Source organism: Manis javanica, chromosome 2 (genome assembly GCF_040802235.1).
Source record: "Manis javanica isolate MJ-LG chromosome 2, MJ_LKY, whole genome shotgun sequence".
Taxonomy (NCBI): domain Eukaryota; kingdom Metazoa; phylum Chordata; class Mammalia; order Pholidota; family Manidae; genus Manis; species Manis javanica.
Genome location: NC_133157.1, coordinates 21,008,186 through 21,024,586, shown reverse-complemented (window position 1 = coordinate 21,024,586; position 16,401 = coordinate 21,008,186). Strand labels below are relative to the sequence as shown.

At 41.4% G+C, this 16,401-nt stretch overlaps 2 protein-coding genes and 1 long non-coding RNA gene across 8 annotated transcripts in view; 2 read left to right on the top strand and 1 right to left on the bottom strand.

The window, feature by feature from the left end:
- Window positions 1–2,795, top strand: part of DNAJC25 (DnaJ heat shock protein family (Hsp40) member C25) — a 17,449-nt gene extending 14,654 nt beyond the window's left edge. For both annotated transcript variants that reach the window (XM_037027316.2, XM_037027315.2), the window contains 2 exons: window positions 199–669; window positions 2,358–2,795. In XM_037027316.2, the coding sequence (XP_036883211.2) occupies window positions 199–669; window positions 2,358–2,480 (594 nt within the window). In that variant the 3' untranslated portion in view covers window positions 2,481–2,795. The remainder of the gene's footprint in view (window positions 1–198; window positions 670–2,357) is intronic.
- The window catches only part of LOC118974146 (uncharacterized), a 14,720-nt gene extending 5,064 nt beyond the window's left edge, over window positions 1–9,656 (bottom strand). Inside the window, exons 1-4 of one of the 4 annotated variants that reach the window (XR_012126794.1) lie at window positions 9,516–9,656; window positions 7,160–7,343; window positions 6,103–7,060; window positions 4,282–4,489 (exon numbers count right to left, since the gene is read on the bottom strand). This is a non-coding gene — a long non-coding RNA (uncharacterized lncRNA). Of the gene's footprint in view, window positions 1–4,280; window positions 4,490–5,640; window positions 7,061–7,159; window positions 7,344–9,120; window positions 9,302–9,515 lie in introns of those variants that run through there. The other 3 variants (XR_012126793.1, XR_005063756.2, XR_012126796.1) reach the window with 3 other exon arrangements.
- Window positions 9,397–16,401, top strand: GNG10 (G protein subunit gamma 10). 2 transcript variants are annotated; one of them, XM_037027320.2, is made up of 3 exons: window positions 9,397–9,721; window positions 14,456–14,587; window positions 14,806–15,450. In XM_037027320.2, the coding sequence occupies exons 1-2, from the start codon at window positions 9,641–9,643 to the stop codon at window positions 14,579–14,581; spliced, it is 207 nt and encodes a 68-aa protein (XP_036883215.1). In that variant the 5' UTR covers window positions 9,397–9,640; the 3' UTR covers window positions 14,582–14,587; window positions 14,806–15,450. The 2 variants fall into 2 exon arrangements, with proteins under 2 accessions (XP_036883215.1, XP_036883214.1); XM_037027319.2 differs by lacking the exon at window positions 14,806–15,450 and adding an exon at window positions 15,468–16,401 and having other exon boundaries at window positions 9,416–9,721.

Below are 16,401 nucleotides of genomic sequence, written 5' to 3'. Positions count from 1 at the left end.
AGCTCATGGTTTACCCGACTTAGCCAGCCTTGAGATCCCATATTTACATGGGCATTATCCAACTGTATCTTTTACTTATAGAATAAAATGATTGAGGTCCCTATTTTTAATCAGAATGGGTTTTGGAGGGGCGATGGTATTCACCAAGATAAATTTTGGTAATAGAAATGACCCATTTTTCTTTGTTAAATATTCTAGTTTTTCAGCTGGTGGAATAGCTACGACAAGGCAATCAGCTACCTAGCCACGGTCCCCAAGTACCGGATCCAAGCCATGGAGATTGCCAGGCAGCAGGGGTTGCTCAGAAAAGCCAAAGAGAAGGGTAGAAACAAAAAGTCCAAAGAGGAAATTCGTGATGAGGAGGAGAACATCATAAAGAACATTATAAAAAGTAAAATAGATATAAAGGGGGGCTATCAGAAACCCCAGATACGTGATCTTCTTTTGTTTCAAATTCTCCTAGCTCCTTTTCACCTGTGCTCATACATAGTCTGGTATTGCTGGTGGATCTATAACTTCAACATCAAAGGCAAGGAATATGGGGAAGAAGAAAGACTATATATCATACGTAAATCTATGAAGATGTCAAAGTCTCAGTTTGATAGTCTAGAAGATCATCAGAAAGAAACATTTCTTAAACGGGAGCTCTGGATAAAGGAGAATTATGAGGTGAGTAATTACGGTTCTGTGCTTTTACTGCCATTTTCCTTACCCATTTTAACTAGGTGTATGATAAGGGATCACAAAAGTACACTCAAAACTGAAATGCAGGAGTTAAATAATGAATGAAGATCTAATTGTTATTGAAGGTATGACTGTATTTGGCAGTGAGACAGAGGGTTTTTAAGCTGTAATTTATCTTTTCAAAAGATGACTTTTAAATACTTCTAAGTGACTGATGCTGAAAATTTTAGAAAAGGTCTAAGTTATTGTGTTAAACTGCAATGGGATGATTTTTATGTTTGCAAGTCACAACAACTTTCTGTTAATTGCACTAAGGCCTACCACAAATTTTTCAGTCATGTCAACTTAGCCATTGAGATTAAAAAAACAAGAGAGAGAGGAGTAAGAGGAGGAAGTATTACTGAAATAACTTCATTTCAAAATAAATGAGCACAGACACTTCTGCATAATAACTAACATACATGAGAGGTTACTTTTACTTTAACATTAAAGTTGGCTTCCTGTAATGCCTGTAAGCTTTGTGTATTTTAATAAATGCCTCTTAACTTTGGGCAATAAACAATAACATTTAAGAAATGTAGACTAAATATATTCAACAATTGTTAGCTATAACAATTACTTGGCGGTGATCAGTTCCTAAAGGAACTATTAATGTCATCTTGATATTAAGGCTTTGGGTAAAATTAATTGGCTAATTAATGTGTTAAATAAAAGAATAAAGCAGAGTGAAACCTTAAATCTAAGATGTAGTTATTTTTTCAGTTTTATAGATATTCCTTTTTATATATGGTGTCCTAAATAGATTTTGCTGAAAGTAAAATTTCATTCTGAATATTTTTAAGTTACAACTTACTATGAATTGCCAGAATGTTTTGGCAAGTAGACATATTCAGCCTGCTTATAAATAACATAAAATGGAAGGTAAATGTACTGTCTAGCTCCTAAATTATTTGAAAAGTTTTCTAAGTAGGTTAAGCAGCCCAGTCCACCAAACTGTATCTTTCATAGACTACAAAATGGGCTGAATTATCACATTTTTATATGAGGTTATCTTATTCATTACTTCCTAAAACTTAATGTGGCTGTAAAACTGGTAAAACTTGTTCATTTACCTTCAACTGGCATCCACTAACAGTTACGGAAATGGAGATGTCCTTTGTTCTTAACCTGTTCTTTAGGAACTTAAATAAGCTATTTTGAAAAGCCAATAATTATCTTTGACAATAGTAAGTTCAATTTGGTGACAGATACACACGAGGTCATTTTGTTCCTTAAGATCAACAAATACTGACAGTCATCAGTTAAATTTACAGAGTACCATGTTAAAAAAAAAGTGTGATTCTTTAATATTGGGCATTAGTTATAGAGAAGAAATGTTTAAACCTTTTGAATTCAGTTTATATATGATTTTAATGAGGAAAGACTGTATTCCCAGGTTACAGAAATTGGTGACAAAAAATTACTAGTTTTGTACAAGTTCTTTTTTATTTAACACTGAATGTTAAAATGCTTAATTGTTTAGTATTTTTAGATGCATGATCATCAGAAGACAAACCAGTACACTCATTGGAAACTTTTATCTAAGGTTATATTTGAAAAATGTCAATATGCCATAAAGCTAATGACAGATGTTTCCCTTTGGATTTTAAAGTCAGTGTTATTTATACTTACAGGTTTACAAACAAGAACAAGAAGAAGAACTCAAGAAAAAATTAGCAAATGATCCAAGGTGGAAGAGATATAGGAGATGGATGAAGAATGAAGGGCCTGGACGACTAACATTTGTGGATGACTAGAGATTGCTGGAATGCTGCGATGCCAAAACTTAATTGTGATATTATTTTCGGAACTGAATTATTTTCAAAATGAGTGGACTGTTCCACAACAGTAACTAAAATTCCTCAAGGTTTTGATTAAATAGAATAATGTAGAAATTTAAACTTTTCCTTAAGAAACTTTATACATAAGACATTTATGATCACTTTTTATAATCTATTTGTGGATTTTGTTAAAAGATTTGACATGAAGATTTATTAGTTGTCATTTAAAATTTTTCTATGTTTAGTTAAAAGATTTGACATGAGAATTTATTAGATACCATTTAAAATTTTTATGTGTTAAGTGTTTATTTTTCAAAAGTGTTTTCTTTTTCTGTTGTAGTGCTACATTTTTCTGCTTTCGTGGCCTCTATTTTCACAACACAAACAATTATAACAGCATTTAATTACATTATTGTGTCTTTCTAGACACAAAGTGCTTTAGCAAAATGATTTCGACTGTCATGTCATCTTCATTACACTCAGTGTAGAATTGAAATATGTTCAAAATATCTCTCTAGGAGAGTCTTTTGCTACAATATCTTAATACTATTCCTCCCAGTCATAATTTTCTTAATAAGATCAGAAACTCTCCAGGAGAGTGAATCTACCTTCATGTCCTTGTAGGATGATCTTGATTACAGTCATTATAGGACTACAACTACATTCTCAAACATTTTTTTCATAAGAGTCCTTATAAAAAAGGTCTTTTATACCCACAGTATTGCATTCCGCTCCCCCCATTAGAAAAATGACAGAGCAGAAATAGTGTACTGATGAGTTGTTATATATTATGAAGTTATTGAGTGCTAAAAAATCCACTGTACATATGCATTTACATGCATTTTAAACCAGAAAGAAGACGTGCAAGGCTCTGTGTTGTGCTTTCAAACAATGAAATATAAATGTTTTATACATGTGGAAGTGAAAGTAATTCACACATAATTTGACTGAAGCAAGTATGATACTACAACAAAGTATCAATACACTTGCGGTAGTGATTCGATACTCCTATTGAAGGATTTATCCCATTGCTTCATATTAATAAATGGTTGCAATTTATTACAAGTTTGTTGGTATGACATTTTAAATTAAAGATTAACATAATGCTTTTACCTAATTTTATTATATATGTATTATGTAATTTTAAAAGATTAGTTTAGATAGTAGATATTCAGAGTCTGTTTTTAGCTAAACTAGTCCTTTGAGGAGTTCAGCCCAAGTTTGTGATCTATACAAAGAAGCAGGAGGGAGAGTTCCGTCCTTGCTAATACAGATAAGGCCTGCGGTGAGTTACCTGAGCTGTAAGTGAGGCCTCGGTTGCCTCATTAGAAAATTGGGGGAGGAGTTTGATTAGGGGTTTCATCACTAGGGCCCTTTTGCAGCTCTAAAATTCTGAAATGATACAATATTTATATTTTTGTAAACTTCAAATTTAAGTGTTTTATGCATCTGTTTTTTTTTTAGAAGGGTGAAGAAATTAGAGCTAAATTATAATTATAGGAAGCTATGTTTCAAACCCCATATGCCCACCCACAGATAAATCCCTTTCACAAGTGCTGTGGTTGTAGTCAGCACCCCCTATTTTAGGTTTTATTATAATATATTCAAACACACAGTAATATCTAAGAAAAGATGCATGTGCCATACATAAGGACCAAAACCTAGGCACTTGCCCCTCTGTTAAAATTTCAAAGGCATATCCAAAGGATTATATATGTTAGCATTCGTAAAGGCTGGCTGACAAAATCAATGTGTCTCTGTATATTATTTTGCATACCTGCTAGGTTGCTGCATTTCTTCCTGACTTTCTAGAAATGTCATTCCTGGAATTGCCCCCAGCAATAGCCTGTTCATTTGGTAAAAGTTCTGTTAGTTTTTTTTCAATCATGGCAACTGCATGGGTCAAGATGAATGGACTCTCCTTAACAGAAGGATTATGATTCTTCTCTCTTCTTCTCTCAGAAAAATAACTGTGCTTCAAATTTCTAGAGTGAAGAAAGGGCCATTAGTTGTCAGAACTGTTATTCAAGTATTCTGGGTATTATTATCTTTATACTCTGCCCTTCCCTCACCAAAAAACAAACAAACAAAAGTTCCATTTTAGAAACATTTGGAGAAGAATCCTGGGTAGAGGATTCCACAATCCTACTAGTTAGAAAATTTTGCTTGTATTTCTTTTCAGGGCTATCACCATTTTCTTTTTGCTTGGCCTTCAGAGGTTTATAGCATATAGTTGTTCATTGTTATCTGTTTATTATCACTTCATATAATTGAGGTCTGTGTTAAAATTACTCCTAGGGTTATATTCATGTCAAATGTCTTCATAACAGATCCCACTACGAACTCTTTCCTCATTGATCTTCCTTTGAATTTTTCAAGTTCTACAAATCATAGGTTGGTGTTTCATAACACAGTAAGTAGGTACCATGCCTCGAATCTTGGCACTACAATTGGTGTATAGGATTTTTAAATGTTACATGAAAAAATAGTTGAGATTAGAGAATGAGATTAGAGAATTTAAATGTACTATTTAATTTATGTTTAGAAAAATTTTTTTTTTTGTATCGGAAGTGCAGTAAACTTTCAACACCCAAACCTTGGAGATAATTTTACTTGAAGGGAAGCCATTACGAAGCTAAGCTAATATTCAACTAGTGCTATGACCCAAGTTGGAGGTTCTGTGGAAATTAATAGAGAATAGCTTTTATTAGACATTAATGTAAATAGATCTACTACTTTAAGACATTAAAATCAGACATGATCTCCATTGAGTTATAATTATGCATTTGAGGCAGGTAATGTTACTGAAACAAATTAGTGTATGGATGAAGTATAATTAATCTTATTTGCAAAATATGATACACTTCACACTTAAATATGGGCTAAGCCAAATCTAGAACCTAATAACTAAATACAATTTGCTTAACAAATTATTTGACCTTTGTGGTTTCCTTATCTGTGAAATGAAGGGATCTTTGTAGATAATTAGGATTTAAAATTCTATAGCTTGCAAATTCACACAGGTTTAGGGTCTGAAATAGATTAGATTGCTGGCAATTGAGAAATGTTACTACTATTTAAAAAGCCTACATAATGAGTTCTGATTATGAACTTTAATCAGCTTCCTAGTACTTACGGGATTCAGAGTGTACTTGAATGAATCACACGGTCTTAGGTCAGCGACATACGGGATTTCTTACAGACTCCAGTTTCATTAAGGGGATAGAAGAACTTCATTTGACAGGTCTCCTTTTATAACCTGACAAAGAGCAAGCAGGATGCCGTGGAGTGGCATAGGCTTTGCAGCCAGATAGGCCAAGGTTTGGTTTCGGGCTTTGCAGCTGACTAGGAGCTTAACTTTGGGCAGGTTAAGCTCTGAGCTTCATTTTCTCATTTTTAATAGGCATACTAGCTACTTCATAGGATTATTATGAGAAATAATATTGTTAAGTGCTGCATATATTAAGTGCTCAATAAATGAGTTTCCTCGCCTTCAGAGGGAACAGGAGTCATTCTCATTTGTTAAAGTCCATGATAATAGAGTGTTGTGATTATTTCAATCCCATTTATTCTTTTAATAGGTATTTGAATTCCTCACCTTATGCAAGGTACTGTGGTAGAGTGAACAAGTGATGATGCTCTGTAGTGTTGGCACTGTTTTAAAAGCAACTGGCTGCCCCTTGTGCCTTTCAGTACAAGGTGAAGAAGCTGAGACAACTCAGGAAAGAACAAACTTTCAGAGACAACAGAGTAATCAGCTGCTTGCTAGTTCAAGGCTTACATTTACTGAAGGACACTTATTTCCTCATCTCTAAAGTTGAGGGTGGACTACATTATCTCAAGGCTTCTCCACTCTGAAGTTCCATGATCGATGAAAATCGATCAAAAATAGTCGATGAGAAGATATTGTGGTCAAGTATAAAGCGAAGCACAGATGGTCAGTCCTCCTTAATTACAAGTGGCATCTAGCCTGCTAGTCCATGCATCACTGAAGGAGGCTGTATGCTAAAACCTGGTTGTTTCAAGCCAGACTACTCTCCAAGAAGAGTGCAAAAGTCCATCATAGTGTTTCATACAGAGGTGGGCAGAGGAGGTGGGCTTGTACGGGCTTGAGGGAAGGAGATGGGGCACACCCCTGGACTTTTTCTGCTACTTCATGGCTGACACATAAAGTAAACATTGTGTGTCCCCTCACTGTGGGCAACCCCACAGCCACTTCTAGTTAGAATCTCATTTCTTCAGCTGTCATTGTGCTATGCAAATGTCTCTCACATCAGCATTGTGCCACTAAACATTTTTTACAGCCTAGAGGCACATGGTAGTGCAGTTGATGTAGTTTCTCCTAAGCCAAACTCATCTTTGTTCTTTACTCCTCTCGTAAAACCTAGCCGTTTCCGAATTTCTGTAACAAATGTCAGTTTCAGCCCACTTGCTGCTTCAGACGCCACTGCATCCTTTTCTTTGCATTTCATAACCACCGGAAGTACTGTTGATTAACTCTTCTGAGTTTCTTCTCCTGCCTTCACAGTCCTATCAGGGGCCTCATTCCAGCCAGGCTACCAAAACGACAAAACAAAAACTTTATTGAAGTCATTTTGTCTCCCCAACTTCAGTTTTTTACCTTATTCCAGATTAATATTCCTAAAATGTCTTACCATGTGCCTACCCCACCTTTTGTCACAAACTTCTGTCTCTTTTTGAGGTTTTCTGTGACTTCCAGTTTTAACAGCTTTGTATCTTCTGTTATTCACAAGAGCCTTCTCCATTCATTCGGTCATTCCACGTGTGTGTGGCCTCCTCTCCCCTTGTTGGAAAGTTTCCCCCTGTGCTCTACGCCATCTGCAGGATAGATTGTCAAGGTCTAAGCATCACCATCTATGAAGAGCTTTTTCTAATCCTTCCAGACTGTATCTTTGCTCTGAGTTCTTTGCTACATCTTTTTGACACATGACCATTCTGTCTTAGTAATTTAGTAATGTTTCTAACATGTACTGTCATCTTTTGACTAGAATATATGTTAAGTTATTTGTAGTGAGGGAACTTAACCACTAAAGAGGGCTTTAAAATTTGCAAATCTGCTCTTCTTACAGATAAAAACTCTTAACACCCCAAATACTGAACATAGAGCTCACAAAATGAACAGAAATGTTCAGCCTTAACAGTTGAGACATTTAAGAGACTTGTGAGGGTGTAGAGCAATAGGCAGCCTTTGGTGGGAATAGCAGGTGCTACCACCTTCTAGAGGATATAGTAGGGAAATGTTTTTAAAACTGTTTATATTCTTTGATTCATCAATTCCAATTTTAGGAATGCATCCTAAGGAAGTAAAACAGACACACACAAAGCTATATGTTCAAGAGGGTCATCATAGTGTTAAATAGGGCAGTAGGTAAATAATGATCTAGTACAATGGAATACCATGCAGTCATTAAAAATAACTGATGCAAGGTGTGTTTGTTTTTGCCTCTGGCCCCCTTCTGGTATCAGCATCCTGGTTTTCCTTTGGGGCACCACCCCACTTCCCCTTAAGTCCATGTGGATTAGGTTCCCCAGAAAAACAGACTCTGAGCTGGAGATTTTCATGCAGCAAGTACATTGGGAGTGTTAAAGTCAAGATCCGTGGGGGAGTCCAGGAAGTGGAGATTGGGCAGAGGGAGCTGAACTGTGAAGTGGTTGCCGTAAAGGCCTCAGATGACCCCAGGTCCTCTGGAGCTGGGATCACTCTTAGATGTCCCAAATTGAGGCAAGGGCATTGGGGTTCAGATCTTATACACCCCACATCAATCACTGAATGAGAGCTGACCCTGGAAGGGGTGCTGGGCTAAGGATAGAGAGGGACTTGGCTGCGAGGCATCACCTGCCGCTACTCCCAGCAGCTGGGGGAATGAGTGGCTCCATCCCAAATGGGGAAGTTGGGTGGTGCACCAGAGCACCCACAAGTGGCAGAGCTGACCCTACTCCTCACCCTGTCCTTGGCAGGTTACAGCTAATCTGAGTGGTCCAACTCGACATAACCCTTGCCTTCAAACAGCAATGGGTTCAGGGGTGGGCGCAGACCCAGTACCATCAGTAAGATCCATCATGGGGATTTTCTGCTAGAACAGTTAGAAAGAAAAGGGGTGCTCTTGCTCTTGGGTTTGCTAGGCTGGGACACTGAAAGCATGGAACCTCCCTTCACAACTCTAGTCTATTTACTACTGAAGGAAATGATGCAATACAGAAAAAGCAGAGCCAAGAAATGGAAAATGAGAGCCCTGAAGCAATTAAATCCACTACCTTAAAGTCCCTAGGCTTTAAGGCACACAAACCAAGATAGCACCTTCTTGCACTATTCAATTCAATGACAAATAACAATGGGGTACAAGAATAAGGAAATATTTGTAATACATTAAGCTGGGGGAAAAAAACCCAACACAAAAACGTGTATTACATATAGTAATGATGCCAGGTTTGTAAAACAAAACTAATGTACACACGCAAAAAAAGTATGCCTCACAATAGACACAACGGTTACAGTTGAATGGTGAGATGGGAGTGAGGGGACTGAATTTAATTTTATTCTACAGGCTCCACAGAGATGTCAGGGGCTGGGATTTACTCTGCGTACCTTACTTACCCTACCAAATGCACTGGCAGGATTCCCAGCAAGCCACAGGCTGACTTACAAACCTGCTACTGTTTCGCGGAAATCCTACCAGTTGTCACTCATCTTCAGGAGAGTGGCACAGCATGTGGCACAGAGGCCTTCACGACGCGAACCCTTCTTTCTCCACCTTATTCCCACCTCGGCCCGGGAATCGGAGGTGCGGGCAGGAACGCGCCCCGGCCTCGCCGTCCCCCGGGCCGCCCCCGCTCCGCCCCGCCCCGAGGCCCGGCTCTGCCGCGCGGACGGGCGCCCCTCGCGGACCCCGCCACGCGGCTCCGGTTCCGCAGGCTGACGCCGGGTTCTCTGTTTAGACGCAGAAAGAGTGAAGGAGGCGTCAGTCCGTTCGGCACCCCAAACTCGCTTACCCGAGGCGCGGGGAGCGCACGGGAGGCGGGCGGGCGCAGCTGCTTCCCCGCCCCGGGGCGGCGCCCAGGCTTGGGCTTCGCGGCCCCCATCCCGCCCCGCCGCCTGGCCGCCCGGCGCCGCCGCCATGTCCTCCGGGGCCGGCGTGAACGCCCTGCAGCGCCTGGTGGAGCAGCTCAAGCTGGAGGCCGGCGTGGAGAGGATCAAGGTGAGGCGGGCGGCAGCGCCCTTCGCCCGCGGGGACCGGCCGCCCCGCCGCCGCCGCTGAGGCCGGGTGAGGAGCCGCTGGCCGCCCCGCCGCCGGGCGGGGGCTGCTGAGCGGGTGGAGCTCGAACGGGGCGGCCGGCGCGCGGCGGGCGGCTGTGAGGACGGCGTGCTCGGCCCCGACTCGCCGCATGGCCTCGGCGGGGTGGGAGCCCCTGCGGGGCCTGCCGGGACCCAGGCGCCCGGGAGAGGCGGGCCGCGGAAGCAGGCCGGGCCTGCTGGGCCCGCGGCGAGGCGCCTGCCCCGCGAGGGTGGCCGGGCCGAGTGCCCGGGGCGCTTCCGTTTCCGTGGCGCACTGGGCCTCGGGGTCGGGAGCGCAGGGCGGACGCGAGGAGACAGGAGCGCGGGGAACGCGCTGGCAGCCGGGCCTCTGCGAGTGCGGGAGGGTGGAGTCGAGATGCGGAGGAGTTCGAACGGCCGAGCTTGGCGGTGACGGCCGCGCTGCGAGGGGACGGGGAGACGCGGCGCTCGGGGGGCTGCGAGGGGACGGGGAGACGCGGCGCTCGGGGGACGGCATGGAGGGCGCGGCCGCCCGCTCCGGGGGAGAGCGGGGCCGGGGGCTGGATGAGGGCCGCCTCGGAGGTGCGGCCTTGGAGGAGATACTCAGGAGGTGCCGGCCGCAAGGCCTGAAACCCAGACATCAAGGCTGACTCGTCATTACAATGTGTGCGCGTGAAGAAAGTGCGACAGTGAAGAAGGAGACCAGAGCGTTGCGCCCAGGGACCAGCCGGAGGTCAAGGCCGAGAGAGGGGGGGAACCAAGGGCAGGGAAGGATGCTGGAGCAAGAAAGGAGGGGTTTTCAGAATTTGGGGCTGAGTCAACGTGTGCAGTGTTTAGCCGGTTAAAAAGCATCTGTTTAGCTTTTTAAAAAGTTGGGTTTAGCAACGAGCATAGTAGCACTATTTGCAGAATGTGTGTGTGTGAATGAACACTGCCCAGCTCTCCAGGTGCCTCAGCAGTGCCTTTGCTCTGGACCTGGCATGATGCTGGGTACTGACAATAGGGTGATTCTAATGAGGAAGATAAACCATAAACACATTACCAGTAAGTAAAATAATTTCGGGAAAAAAGTGATGTGAAGATTGTAAAACAGGGTAGAGATGGAGGGCATGCCGAAGAGGTTGCAGTAACGTGTAGCAGTAGAAGCAGAATCTGGATTGCAATAGGGTAGGAAAAATTTTTTTAAAGAAATTGGTTTTAAAGAGGAACCAGCGTTTTCTTTTTTAAATTTAGGAAGTGAGAAAGCCATATTTTGAGGTTGAGGGGAAGGAACAAACTATTTTTAGGTTGATGGGAGGAAAGGGAGAAGGAGAATCGGAGGTGGAGAAGCCGGGTGTCTGTCTGCCGGGGCATGCGGGTGGAGGGGCACCTTCCCAGACAGGAAGAGAGGAGATAAGGGCGTATGTAAAGACAGATGTTTCTAGATATGGGCCTGAGGACTTGTGTGATGGCAATTTTCTTTGGAAAATAGGGGACCAAGTTTTCTTCGAGGGCAGGGGAAAGGGAGCTAGTGAGTCACAAAAGCGGAGCGGAGGGGAGAGAGTGCTGCTGGGAATGGGAGATGAGACCCAGCCACTATGAGATTGGAGACTGATTGCCTACTTGTGTGTGTATTTTTCTCCAGCAGCATTTGGCCACCCAGAAATGTGAGTACCTAAGGTGAATGGTAGTTGATCCAAGTAGTGGGTTAGCAAGGGAAGGATGCCAGAACAATGGACGTGGGAAGGGAGGGCAAGGACTCTGAGCGTCTGGGCAGAAAGAGGCTGAACCTAGGCTAGATAGAGAAGGAATGAAGCTAGTCTCCTGGTGACGGTCAGGATAAAACCAGAGGAGGTGTTCTTCCAGAGGCCAAAGAGCAGGTATAGCGAGAAGAAAGGAAGCAGCACCCTGGGTGGGTAGGAGAAACTGTGGTCAGAAGGTAGGCTGTTGGAGTGTGCAGTTTTAGGGGTGGAGCGGTTACAGGTGTTGGCTGTAACTGTTGGCATTGAGGACAAGGTTGTTTGAGGAGAGGAGGTCAGGGAACTGAAACTAGGCCTTTTGCAAATGTTCAAGATACCGGGACCTGAGGTGGGGAGGAAAACTGTGAGCCGGCTGCTTGTCTTCCGTGTGAAATAGCTAGGCAAGTTATTCTTACCTACACTTAAAAATAGTCACGGGTGATAAAACTGAGATCCAGAGATTTCAAGTGAATTGCTCAAGGTCACATAAATAATAAGCTTATTTTGGGGGTGTCTTCACAGTAGTATGGTTTGGGGTGCTTGGTGGGGTGTAACTCCAGCGAAATGAAATCTCGGAGCAAAATACCTCTAAAACCAAAATCAGCCAAAAGGAGAAATAAAGTTTAAAACCCATTTATTGCTTACAAACTGTGGTCTGGGGCCATTTCTTTTTCCTGCTCTGGCAGAAGCAAGCAAGACCTCCCCCCAACCTCTCAGGTTCAGGTAAGCCCTTGGACCCCCAGGTAATTACCCATTGATTTGGAGATGGCCTACTTTTCTCCACCCCTTACGAACACCTGTTGATATGAGATGCACTAAAGCCATGAGATATTCTGGAAATATTACAATTTTACCCACACAGGGCTTCTCTCAGGCAGCACCTTAGGAAATCAAAACATTCCAAGTCTTGGTCTGCCTTATTTTAGGGCTCACCGATGGATGGATGTTCCCACCACACCCAAACACATCTTCTCTTTGACAGACTTGATCACTGGTAAATAAAGAACAAACAAATGAATAAGCAAGGACACCATTTTATAGTATACATAATGGAGGGCATCCCTTGCTAGTGGTCGGAATGCTCGATAGCCTTCCAAGGACCTCTTCTTTGCTTTGAAGAAGTCTCAGAAATCGCTGGATGAGCATGTGCTCAAACCAAGGAGTGTGATTTCGGTAGGATTATTATTCCCCCTCCAGCGGTAGGCGACAGCTTCCAAGTGTTTGCATTTGTATTCTCCAGAGCAGAATCTCCCTGGAAAGTGCTGGAGAAATGCTGAACACCGTTACTCTTCTCTTATTTTCTCTGTGTATTTCCTCACCATAACTTTTTGACCATGTTCTTTAGGCTAGGGTCCAGTTAATCCCATTTCTTCAGGAGTCCTGGGAGTCTTCTACCCCGTATGCATGGTGTTCAGCTGTTACCCCTGATGCAGATATAGTAATAATCAGCATAATCGGTTCAAAATTTCTTTTGAATTAATAACTGTTATATATCACCATTAATCCCAATTATAATTAATATGAAAATGTCAGAACTTCTATAATGGGAAAAGTAGCTTAGACATTACTTTGATAATATTGTGTGTTTATATAACAAACTGGTATTACATTAACAAAACCAAAATTCCTAACATATTCTAGAAACTAGATTGTAACTGTAACATAAGGATTTGATTTTCTAGTTATTGGGAAGCTTGGAAAATTAACACAAATTAATGATAATACTTGAATGGCAACTGGAACCATTATTGTACAATATGGGTGAGATTTTATATAAAATACCTGTTCAATGCAAGAAAAAAAAAGAAAGTGAGGAAAGCCTCCACATGGAAATATGCCTCATAGTATTGTATCAGTGCTGCCTGATAAACTTCTCCAAAACTCGAAACATGTATTAACTCACAATTCTTAGATCAGCAGTGTGATCAGCTATTTTCCTGCTGATCTTTGCTGGGGTCTCCTGTGCGTCTGCAATCAAATGGAGGCTTGGCTTATTTGAATGATCTGGGTCGGCCTCACACATGTCTGGAGGCTGGCAGGCAGGTGGTTGGGGGCTGGCTGACTGGTTCTCTTCCACAAGACCTCCATTTGGCTAACTTGGGCTCTTTAGATGTTGGTCTTAGGGTTCCAGCCACAGCAAGAGAGTAGCTGCAAAGGCTCTTGAGTCACAGGCTTCAAACTTGCCCATTATTTCTGGTCACATTCTCCTGCCCAGATTCAAAGGGCGGGTGAAGACTCTAGTTCTTGATGGGAGGAGCTGGACAATACTGTCACCATTTTTGCCGTCGTCTGCCATGGAAGTATTGCTGTGTGTCAGCACTATTCTAAGTGTTTAATCTTCATTAACTTAATTGTCACATCAACTCAGTGAGATAGGTACTCTTACTACATTTCATAGATGAGAAAACATGTTCTGAGAAATTAGGTAACTTGCCCAAAGTCTTACAGGTAGTGATAGAGCTGAATTTAAGTCCAGGCTGTCTGGTTCCACAGGCCACACTCTTAACCAATAAACTATCATGCTTCAAAAGCATGGTGGAGGAACCTTGTCACTTGTTTTGAGCAGACATGATAAGGCTGCAGCTTTGTAAACACTGAAACAGTTGGCAAACCTGGCTTTATCAATGCATGCTTTATAAGTGAACATTTCTAAAGGGAACACTAGAATGAGCTATTTTTACTAGTTGTTTCAGAACTAGGATTCTTAAAGGATCAAAGATAGAGCTTTATCTTAACTTTATTGAATAAGCAACTAAACAAAAAATACCGTACAGTTATAAAAATTGTGACCTTTCCTCTTTGGAGTTCAGTTATTAGAGCTTCCAGCAAAATAGAAACTTTTGGAGGTTGCAGAAAGTGTGACCATTATCAGGTTGAATGATCATTTTTCGGAATATCACATGGCTGCTGGAAAGATCTGGCTGTGAGCAGCCTGTCAAGCTGTTGTCCCTTTGTGTCAGGTGTCTCAGGCGGCTGCAGAGCTTCAACAGTACTGCATGCAGAATGCCTGCCAGGATGCCCTGCTGGTGGGGGTTCCAGCTGGAAGCAACCCCTTCCGAGAGCCCAGATCCTGTGCTTTACTCTGAAGACTGGTGAGTAAGGATACACCATGCCAGGTTGGGGCCATGGCATTATCACAGGGCTTCCCAAAAGACTTGGGCAACTTTGTTTTGAATATTTAGTCTGTTGCCTCTTTGGCACTAACTTGTGAGATGCTAATGTCCTTATGTCGTTGAGCTCTCTAACTGAGTTGGTTGATGGTAACTTCTGGACCTTAATCTGCCTCGCCTCTGCCCTCACACCATCCCAGAGTTGTGATTTGCTGCTTGGTGCTATCAGCTGACTTGCTGCTCTTGGGACTGAGGACTCCCCAGAGGAGGAGACCTGTTCCTACCACCAGCTGTGATTTCTTTCCTAGTGGCTTTCAGAATATATGTTTTAATGGAGGAAGAAATGTAGCTACTGGGGAAAAGTGTGAGTAGGTTAAAAGAGCTTTAAACATGGATTGTAGAAATGAAAACACCTCTTTGGTGGCATATTAGAAATTTTATGGGTTCTAATGTGTTATATGGGGTCTCATTCACAATTTCACCTTTTTGGGGGAAGAGGTCAAGGCATAGATTATTAGAGTCTTGGGACCAACATATTTCAAATTATGTTTTATAAGGGGTGTTCATACAGTTATCATCTTAGATCCTTTTTCATATACTTGCAAAAGGAAATTATTCACATTAACAAGAAGGAAGTAATCATACTACTAGGTACTATTGTACCATTTAATGGAAAATGTCTACATTAATGATATCAAATAATTGTCTTATGCTGGCAAAGCACTTTCACGGATGCTACTTAGTTTTTGTATTAACCTTACTCTCTACCTTGAGAACTAAAATCACCCATGATATGATGACTAGTTAATTGTACATATAAATGTTACTAAAGTGAAAACCTACCGAATTCTCTTTCCAATAGGGAAGAAGTTCGCTGAGGAATGCTTTCAAGTGCAAAGTGATGAATAGGACTCCAAATCTCAAGAAAACATTTTCTCTAGCCAAACGACTTTCAGATATTTCAGACCTTTCCTGTGGCCTGATCCCGTAGCCAGAATTCTACAGCAGTTGATGAGTTTCTACTCAAATAAGGAAACTGGATGAAAGAGTAGACTTTAATGACAGTGGCCTGGTTCTTTTATGTGAAGTGCTTTATGTGTAAGACAAACAAAAATATCACTAAACACACCAAAATACACCTCTTTCATAAGTGAATAACTAGTGTTTCTATACCTGGAATATGTGTGTTTTATTTACTGGATGTTTACATTTTGGGAAGGGAAACATTTTCAGTTGTTAAAAAATTGAATATTTATAATTTGTTGTTCCTAAGATTTTTAATAACATAACAAAATATCTTTTCTCATGAATTTACAACTTCAAAATAAAGACAAGTGCGTACATAATTGGGGAAGGAATAGGCTTTGTTAATCAAATAGTATCTTGATTTTTCTGAATGAGATTGTTTTATTTTTAACACTAAACGTGGGCGCTGTTTGTTAGCAAACTTACTTGGAAAGGTTAGTGTTGTGTGGTGTATTAGATTGCCCTATCCTGTGTATGAAGCAGATTTGATCTCTGTATTCTTAAATTCCTCGATAGTTCTGGTTGTAATTTTTAAAAAATGCTACATTATTCATGTCTTTTAAAAAAAGTGCTTTAATGGGATGTATATACAGAACTTTGCAAATAATTAAAAACAAAGTAATGAGAAAATAGTACAACCTAAATACATTCTTAATGTCACAAGTGTTTGATGATGTGCCTTTGATTTAATTTGGAACACTTTTTAAAGGATACTTTGTGTTTGTAATAATCTTTGAAGAGCTTGGAAATAAAATTTCTGCTTAATTCAT